Source organism: Erythrolamprus reginae, chromosome 3 (genome assembly GCF_031021105.1).
Source record: "Erythrolamprus reginae isolate rEryReg1 chromosome 3, rEryReg1.hap1, whole genome shotgun sequence".
Classification (NCBI taxonomy): domain Eukaryota; kingdom Metazoa; phylum Chordata; class Lepidosauria; order Squamata; family Dipsadidae; genus Erythrolamprus; species Erythrolamprus reginae.
The window spans coordinates 55,028,674-55,038,826 of NC_091952.1; the positions used below are offsets into that span (position 1 = coordinate 55,028,674).

Genomic DNA, 10,153 nt, shown 5'->3' on the forward strand with positions numbered 1-10,153 from the left:
CGTACATTGTTAAAGAATGAATATTACAAACACCAGTTTGGCATGTTAGAGTTTATTTCTTTGTAGCAATGGATCTTAAGTGAACAAACTGATAGCATTGGGTGTCACTTGAGAAACATACAATTTGCAGTACAAATTTAATTTGAAATATTTTGTTGGAATCAAAAAATTAGCTCCATTATTCCAGAAAGAAAATTAGAATTCGTTTAGGCTGATGATGCCAAGCCAACCCTGTTGTTTCCCATGTCAAAAATGGAATAATACTCTTTAAGGAAGACATCACCCAGGATCCATAGAGGCTGCCCAGTTGAGGAAGGCACATATGTTGACTCAATTGCAAGTGAACATTGACCATTTTTCTGTAAAAGAAACAAATTGCTTCAGATTGTGCCCTTATTTGCAGAAAAGAAGGGATATCAATCACATTTTAATGGAATCTGGATTTGGATTGTGATTAAATTACATGATATAAAAACATTGTCTAACTCAGGTTCTCCGTGTTATTATGCAATTGCATAGCAGTATCATGTTCTATGGTTTGCTTGAAAGGACCTGGTATAAAATCCATATTATATGTGCTTCAATATGCATCTGATTCTTCAAGAGCAGCCATCTGTGTCATCCGCATCTATAATTCTGACTGAATTATTGAAGGAAGACTACAGATTTGATAGCTCCAAACTAAGGGAAAGATTTTCGTGCTACTATAATATTGTTTTTAGCATTGTTGTGAGAGCGGCCCCGAGTCTTCGGAGAGGGGCGGCATACAAATCTAATAAATTATTATTATTATTATTATTATTATTATTATTATTATTATTATTATAAATAAAGTAGCTTCAACTTAATGCTATTTCTATGTGACATTATTATTGAGGTATGGAACATCAATTCATCTTAAAAGGAACTGGCTTCTAACTACTATTAATAGAATATGGATAACCAAAATGATTAATAGTGGATACTGGATTTTTTTTTTTTACCAGAATAGGAAATATTTAATTACATTTTCCCTCCTCACATGATGATGTAAAGTATACATTGATTGTTATTTGTTATGGTGATGTTGTTGTTATTGTTTTGGGTTTTATTTTTTCTTCTTTTTATTTTTGTATTTTGTAAATGTATGTTGGTTTATTTTTTGTTATGTTTTTAAAGAATTTTTAAAAAACTATTTAAAAAAATAAAATAAAAGGAACTGGCTTCCTATACACAGAGAATTTAGAAAAGAATACTTACATTGGAGACATAAGCAGAAGGAGGAAGTGGGAGCTGGGAACCATTAATGGAAAAGGTAATAGTAGGCATATTCTGGATATTGTTGCAGTCCACCGCATACTGTGAAAGAACAAATGTAAGGGAAGGTTAAATGGAGGCAACAAGGGAGGTTGGCCAGCTTACAGCAGCACTATAAACCCTTGTCTTTTTTTTTCAGCCTGTCCAATGTGCCTTACTTAAAGCTGTGCAAAATGTCTTTGAGTCAATAAAATGATATTCAGATTATTTATGGCCACTAGTGTGGCAGAAAGAAATATTTATTTTTGCATTCTTTTGAGTAGACTTTTATTTTATACTTCTGAGCTTACTTACAAATCACTAGCAAACTTTTGTTTTGCAGTTTTAAAATTGTGTTTTATATTATTGTAGCTCAACCATGTTTAATGTGCACAAAAAAGTACATTGTAAGGAACAGTATGCAACATCCCCATCTCCTGTTATTTTGGAGTAAATACTCCAAAATGCAAATAAAATGCATATAGTCTTTGGAGAAGGGTGGCGTATAAATCCAATAAATAAACAAACAAACAAATGTTCACATAGATTAAAAACATAAGAACAAGTAAATGAGGAACTGCATGAAATCAAAATTAATAGATTTCTCTAGTTGTAATGTAACAGTTCCCTGAACAACCACAAAGTTTGTTCAAGATTCTTTCCTCTACTTACTGAACCATCATTAGCAGGATTGACAGCCTGAACGAAATCCGATAAATATTGTTGTGGGATAGTTAGCAAAAATGTCCCTGTGTCTACAATCCCCTGGCAGCCTTCACTGCACCAGCCAGTAGCCTTGCTGCCAATAGCGAATCTATAAAAACAATAGGAACACAGAATATTACTAAAACCGTTGCAAAGAACTAAAGCAGGCTACAATTGGCAAAATAAGGAAAAACCCAGGGGTGAAATGCTATCTGTTCAGACCTATTAATAGACATGTGGCCTCGTTCATCAAACTACTAGCGATGGCTGACTGGCCACGCCCCCTGAACTGGTCTCCAGTCACTGCTTGCTCGCTTATCCTGCCCTGCCCAGTCTCGGAAGTCACGGAGGTCCACGTGGAAGGCTGGCAAGCATGTCGGGGCTTCTGTGCTTACGCAGAAGCGGTGCGAGTGCGCACAAGCGCACACACGAACTCATAGTAAAAGGTTTTAGAATCCACTACTGCCGCAGAATCCTGGGTTAGGCAAACACCATGGCCATTAAATGAATCTTGTGGTCATTAAGGTAAGCATATTGTGGGGTAATATGCTGGTTTTGTTAAAAAGTACTATTGCTAACGTGTTGTAAGCCTCCCTGAGTCTAAGGAGAAGGGCGGCATAATAATCGAATTAATGAAAGAAAGAACGGAAGGAAGGAAGGAAGGAAGGAAGGAAGGAAGAAAGAAAGAAAGAAAGAAAGAAAGAAAGAAAGAAAGAAAGAAAGAAAGAAAGAAAGAAAGAAAGAGAATACTGGTTGTTAAACAAGTCTATTTTCCCTAATGGGCATTTTTAACTAGAAATGAAAAGGAATTGTTGAAAAATGGCAAAAAAAACATATGACATGACTGAATGGGTTTTTGTAATGATTATAAATGTGTGTGTGTGTGTGTGTTTGTGCATGGCTGTCAAAACCCCCAAAACAGGTCAAGTAGCTCTGTAGGAGGCCCATTTTTATTTGGTCTGCCTTATGGAATCTGTATGGAAGAAAGAGAAAGGAAGGAAGGAAAGGAGGAAGGAAGGAAAGGAGGAAGGAAGGAAGGAAGGAAAGAAAAAAGAAAGAAAGAAAGAAAGAAAGTATATGTTTTATACTGAACTGCACTCTGCCCAAGGATAGCGGATACAGTACTAGCCAATTGAGGAGTTGGCTGGCTGACTAGCAAGCTGGATGGTGAGAAGTAACATGCCCATCTGTTTTCCAAATTTGTATCCCATGCAGAAGAAGGCCTTTTTTACTTCCCACAAACATATTTAGAAGTAGCAAATAAGTATTGGATTCATCAGTTTTGCCAAAACTTTAATACACGACTTAACCAACGGGTGAGAGAAATATCCTTCCATTGTTTATAAAAGGTGAAGAAGCAGCTCATTGAAATAAAATGGAATCAGATACAAATCGGGAAGAAAAAATATCACTTACTGTTCTATACCAATCTGCCAGTAACCCTGGTCAGTCATAGAGGCCCAGGTAATTTCCCCAGTGTACATCTGGGGATCAATGCCTCCCAATATCAGTTCTCCTCCATACTGAACAGTTGGTTGGCTGAGAAGAAAAAGAAAAAATGAACAAAAGAAAGAATATTAGCTATAGCTGCTCATCTGTTTGTGGTCTTTTTGTATAGAGTAAACAATCCTAGGATCATTTTCACCATAAAATATGGCCAGAAGGTTTTTTTTTAAAAACCGCCAGTTGTTGGGTAAAGTTACAAAATATTTATTTATCTATCTATCTATTTATTTATTTATTTATTTGTTTGTTTGTTTGTTTGTTTGTTTATTTGTTTGTTTGTTTGTTTGTTTGTATGCCGCCCCTCTCCAAAGACTCGGGGCGGCTAACAGCAATAATAAGACAGCATGTAATAATAATTCAATGCTAAAAACAATTAAAAACCCATTATAATAAAAAGCCAAACATACATACAGACATACCATGCATAAAATTGTAATGGCCTAGGGGGAAAGAGTATCTCAGTTCCCCCATGCCTGGCGGCAGAGGTGGGTTTTAAGTAGCTGACGAAAGGCAAGGAGGGTGGGGGCAATTCTAATCTCTGGGGGGAGTTGGTTCCAGAGGGCCGGGGCCGCCACAGAGAAGGCTCTTCCCCTGGGTCCCGCCAAGCGGCATTGTTAATAACAATGAAGTAAACTGAGTACAGATTGTTGTGGGTTAATGATGAATATTCACCCCATTGACATACACACCCTTCACTCAACTGCTCACTCTACTGTGACCCATGTTTTTAAAAGCTGTGAAAATTCAACTTTTCACAATTCCAAGTGTGAGATAAGAATATAAGTAGAGGGACAAACAAGGGTACAACTATTTTTACACTCTGTGAATAAAGTAGTTCTTACTATATGTGGTGGAACCAACAGCTGAAATGAGGGAAGTCCCAATAGGAAGTGTATGAGATTAAACATTTAGGATTAAATTAGGTTTTGCCAAGGAAAGGTAGGCAGCATGGTATAATCTTTGTTGAACTGGTAAATCAACAATAAAATAATTTCTTGACTTAAACCTTGGAGTTGTTCTGGTTGCTTGCATTTAACATAAGTTTTTAAATCAGAAATGGTTTAAATCAAAATTAAATTTAAAAATAATTTTAAATCTCTTCCTTATCCTGATGCTTGCCCTCTCTTTCAATATCATTCCTTGCTGGAATATTGAACTTGATTGAATTTGTGATGAAGGGATTGAACCATGGAATACAAATAAATTGCTCTATTCCAGGTAACTCATTCTGGAAGAACGCCATAATTATACTTACATGCTATGGCACAAATGTAATGTGGTTAATCTTACCGTGAGAAGTAAAAACTGAAAATGGGTTCAGAGATCTGGTTTTGATTCATCATCTGCTGCAATAGTGCACCTGAATTTGGATTAGGATTGGTCAAACCCAAAATCCCATCAAAGTTGCTATAGTAGAAGGGATAGTTGGCTTCCCCTACACTCAATCCGAACTGTTGCTTTTCAACTACAATATTCTGGATCTGCAAGAGAAGATTGAAAAATGGATTTCACTTGCAGTTCATAGTATTGCAACAACTCTTCACGTTCTCTTGAAATTTCTAGGTCTTAATCATAATGATTATGCGATTTTATAATAAAGATATACAGTATGGTAAGCATAATGTCTTGTTCAACTCAAGCTTGATTCCTGGTGACTTCCATATCATTTTCTTTGCAATAGCATGGGGATGGCTTCTCACTGCCTAGCAAGGACAGTGGTAGTTTGCTAAAAATTGAGGTTATCCATGGGTGAAAATGGTATAAACTTTCCTAGAGTTGGAAGGGACTTTGCAGGTCATCTAGTCCAACCACCAGCCCAAGCAGGAGACCCCACACCTGACTCTATCTAGGATAGAACTCACAACCTCCTGATTATGAGACAAGAGCACCACCTCTAGGCCACAGCAGCTGCTATTGTCTGTGGGGAAGCAATAAAAGAATCAAGATGTTGTGTTTTTGTTGCTGATCACAAACACAAGGGCAGGGCTTTGATTGCTGCAGTCCTGTTATATTGCCTCTTTTTTTCTTATTCCCTTGCAGATGGTGATGTATGGAAGAATCTCATAAAGGTTCATTGTCTCAAATGCAAAAAGTCTTTAGCAAATATGCCAGTTATGACCACCAATGGTAGCAGATATCTGATTGCCATAATTCATCCTTATCAGATTTCAAGGTTATTTTATTTTATTGACATTATACCAAAAAACTCTAGAGCTGGTGGGAACTACAAGACCAGAGTTTTTGTATTAACACCAGAAACCTTGCTAGACCCTTATTTAAGAAATTGTGACATTTAATCTGATGCTGGACTTTCAGGGTTAGATTAGTATATTATTTTAACCAGAACACTGTTTCTATAGCTTTTATTATGATAACAATTTACTAACATTATGTTTATTCTCTTTAGACTTATAGTCATTTTAATGCTTATTTTATGCATTGGTTCCCTAAAACAGTTAATAAATGTAAATGTAAATAAATTAGAGCTAATTCTAATGAATTAATCAGTGTAGCATAGTAGTAAGGAATCAAAGACTAACAATCTACTCACCCGCACAGTATCATAACCATACATTACACTCAAACTACCAAATCCATATCTCAGGACGTAACTTTGTTCATTATAGCTGTAATACGTAGATGACTGCTGTGGATCAAACACGTGATGGTTTCCTACAACAAAACAAGAAAAAAATAGAGAGTAGAAGCTTTGCTCTATGTGTAGTGAAAGATGTTTTTTCTCTCTCTATAACAGATCTGTACTTTACTTTACTTCCAGCCTGCCCCATAATTTTTCATTCTCTCATGTTGTAGGGAAAATCCACATCAAAATGTTAATTGCTCATACTGAAATAGCAAGGGGGTAGAAAGAGTTTGAAAGAGGCATTTTTCAAAAAAGACATGCATAAGAAACATCCTTATTAGTACAGGTCAAGAGGTCCTCTTTTGTAGACTCAAATCAAAGCAAAACTTTGGCCAACATGGCAACTTTCAGCATTTTAAAATAACTCCCCAAGATATTAGGAAGTGAATTTCTAATGAAAAACTTTTATGTGGAAAGCTCATCATGACTCTGGTCATTTGGGTCCAGTTACACATTTAAGATTTTCACCCCCTTCCCCCTCATAACAGATTGTCATTTTTTGCACTGGCAAAGAAATACACAGTTATGAAATGGGAAATCCAGAACTATATTGTAGGCACCAATTGTTTAATTCATTCTTTCTCCCCCTAAAGCAGCTAAAAAGGAGCCCAAATTTTCAGCTCTGCTCCCTTCAGTGATCCACTCATTGACTGGAAGGCTGAGTTGGGGGTCTGCAACCCAGAAAAGGTTCCTTATCAATAGACAAGGTATAAATGGTTTAAAATAAGGGGAAATATATTTGGTTTTGACAAAAATGAATATTTTCTCTAAAAGCAGATATTCAAAATGTTCAGCAACGGAGTAGACTACTCACCGCAGGCCCTTGATGTGCAATATGTAGAAGGTACCCACAGAATACCAGAGCCAGTATCCAAAAGAACAAGGAAATCTTGCGGTGGAGTCCCAATTGTTATTTTTCCAAAGTAAAAAGTCTGTCAAATGAAAATAATTATGAGACAGGTTCCACAAAAACTTTGGAGTAACTAAATAATTAGGGAACTACCTCTCCCTGACAGCACCTGCCTGTCCTTGAGATCAAATAAGAGAGACAAATTCCAGTCCAGGGGTGGGTGCTAACTTACCCTGCTGCAGGTTAGCTTCCTCCCATGCCGCATGGGCAGGCCTTATGGGCATACGGGGTCAAAGTGCACACATGCATGTGCAGTGCTGAAGAATCAGAAAATATCCCCCCCACCAAAGCCAAAAACAAGATGGTGACCCCATGCACAGTGCCGGAACCTCGACTTCTGCACATGCTCAAAAGGGGGGGGGGAATCATTTTTTTTAAAAGATGGCAATGGCCACGGACCGGCACTAACTGAACCAGGTCAGTGATATAATCATGACATCACCAGCGTGTCACTACCAGTTCAAATGAACCAATCTAACCAGGGAGGAACCCACTCCTGCTCCAGTCCTTTCCAGAGGTGGGCTTCAGCAGGTTCTGACCAGTTCTGGAGAACCGGTAGCAGACATTTTGACTCTACTGGCTCCCTCTTGTGGCCAGTCACCTCATTGCCCTTAAAGGAACATGCCTCAAACATACATACATACATACATACATAGTTGGCTCATATGTATTGTATTACCCAAAACAGTCATATACATTGTATTGACAGTTCAAAGAACCAGTAAATGCTACCACTGACTGGCTCTGCCTCCCAAGTTCCAGATGATTGGGAGGAAATTGGGATTTTACAGTAACCTTCCCTTGCCATGCCCACTAAACCACACCCACCAAGTCATGCCGACAGAACCAGTAGTAAAAAAAAATTGAATCCTACCAATGGTCCCTTCTATAAAATGTTGCCATCTAATGGGACTTCAAAAATATCTCTATAACTACAAGAACATCTTCTAGGGGTACAAACATTCATGACTACAAAATGAGGCAATGAGGCACAGTCTACTGTTTTTTGCTGTCTAACAGTCTCCAGATTTTTGCAGCCCAAATCTTGGCAACCCTAGGAAACAGAGTTTTTTTCCTATTCTCATGTTGCCCATTTTTCATGAAAAAGAAAAAATCTGAAAGGCAATGTGTCTTTTTATGAGTATGAAATGAAGAAATAAACCAAACTTTGGTTACATGTTCACTGAAGAATGTACTCTGTAAGGTTTAAGCCAAAGTTTCTTGTTACTATCATAGTGTTTGGATCCAATGTCACTTACTCAGAAGCAGATGGATTTATTATTCCAGTTGTAAACTATCTCACTTCTTTCAGAGTAAGCTATGCATAGATTGTTTACCTCGTTGCTGTCATTTATTCAATCAAAGTAAATCAGAATGCTCACCAAATAGATATTACATTAAGTTGCTGTTATATACAGGTATATCTAGGTACTATTGTCAGAAAACAATTGTCCTATCATGTGAAACTAAAAAATACAGAGAACTATTTTTTCTTGAATAATAATCGCAAAAAAAATCAGCAAAAAAAATAATCTGCAAAGTATGTTACTGAATAATGAGGTAGCATCAAAAAATGACTTAAATAAATAAATGGATTGTGTCCTTTCCTGAGTTCAGACATCAGCAGTCAATTTACAGTTGCTCATAGGAGAAAGGAAAGATGAAATAATTAAGCGATATTTCATTACACTTAAATAACATCCTTTTGATTGGTTCTGAGAAGAGCTATTAAAATGTGTCAATAATAAACTTAAATACTAGAGTTACAAAGTTAGATGAAACAGAGGAAAATAGAGATTTCTGTGGTTTAAATACTCACGTCCAAATAATTGGTCATTGGTTCGTATGTAGCACTGAATTTATTGAACTGATATTTTAATCCAGGATCAATATGGTATTTTTCCAAAAAATCTTCCAATACTCCCTTCTCTCTCATATTTTCACGAATGGATTTTCCTTTCTGCAGAATGATTCTACATACCAAAAAAGAAAGCCAGAATATCCTTCACTATCTCAACTATCTGCATATTTTAAACATTTTCGTTACCCATCAAACAAGTACTACACAAACAAGAAATCAAGTGAAGAAACAGGAACACTAAAGCTTGCCATGGATTGATAAAAAGATAATTTTGCTATTATTTTTTGGCTAAAAGCTATTTGCTTTAGATTGTTTCAATTCTATTGTCATTTTATGTATGGTCTGAGATACCCACCTATGCAAACCTTCTGACAGGTGGAAGCAGACTAATGCCAGGATCAACCACTTCATGATACTTTGTGTCTTGGGGAATTATCTCAGGGAATTCAAAATTTTTGAAAACAACTAGTCTGCTGTGGCTCCAGTTTTATATCCAAAGCAACTGTTCTCTGATACTTAATCTCTTTGTTCTTGTGTTCCTTATCTCTCTTTAATCTTATTATACTAAGCCAATACAAACATACCTTTTCTTATGGATAATAGGAATTAACTTTCCTCTGTTTGAATTACTTTCAATTGAATTTTTGCCCTTGATGTTAAATAAAAGACTAATAGAATTTCACTTCACCAAACATTACCTACTAGCAAAGATAATACAGGATAATATATCAAAATGGAAAATTATAATCAATTTCCTTGGAAGCTGCTCCTATTGTTTTAAGAACTAATGGAAAATAAATGAATAATCCCAGTTGCTCTAGTAAGGTTGGATAAGGTTACTTTTGATTGAATTACATATTAGAATTTTCCGTTTATGCTTGCTAAACTTTTTGTTGAACCTTGGAAAACTGCATGGTGTTTCTGTCTGGCATGAAAGTTGACATTCCAGAACATGTCTGTGTTGACTCATCTTTCCTTTTCAATTGTGAAAGTAAAAGAATTCCAGATTCTTAATAATAATAATAATAATAATAATAATAATAATAATAATAATTTATTAGATTTTTATATCGCCCCTCTCCGGGGACTCGGAGCAGCTCACAACAGCAAAACACAATGTACAAATCTAATGTTAAAAGCAATTTTAAACCCTTCTTATAAAAAATAATCACACGAACAAACCATACATAAAAAACATAGGAGCTAAGGGGTGTATCAGTTTCCCCGTTCCTGGCGACATAGGTGGGTTTTT

General features: G+C 36.3%; 1 protein-coding gene across 1 annotated transcript; it reads right to left on the reverse strand.

Annotated features, from left to right (window-relative positions):
* Nucleotides 1-206: 206 nt before the first annotated feature.
* LOC139165668 (pepsin B-like) lies at nt 207-9,312 on the reverse strand. The gene is made up of 9 exons (XM_070748886.1): nt 9,257-9,312; nt 8,860-9,013; nt 6,945-7,062; nt 6,038-6,159; nt 4,777-4,967; nt 3,397-3,519; nt 1,948-2,089; nt 1,240-1,338; nt 207-359 (listed from the first exon to the last, which is right to left on the reverse strand). Exons 1-9 carry the CDS (start codon nt 9,310-9,312, stop codon nt 207-209), a joined length of 1,158 nt encoding a protein of 385 aa, XP_070604987.1.
* Nucleotides 9,313-10,153: the final 841 nt, after the last annotated feature.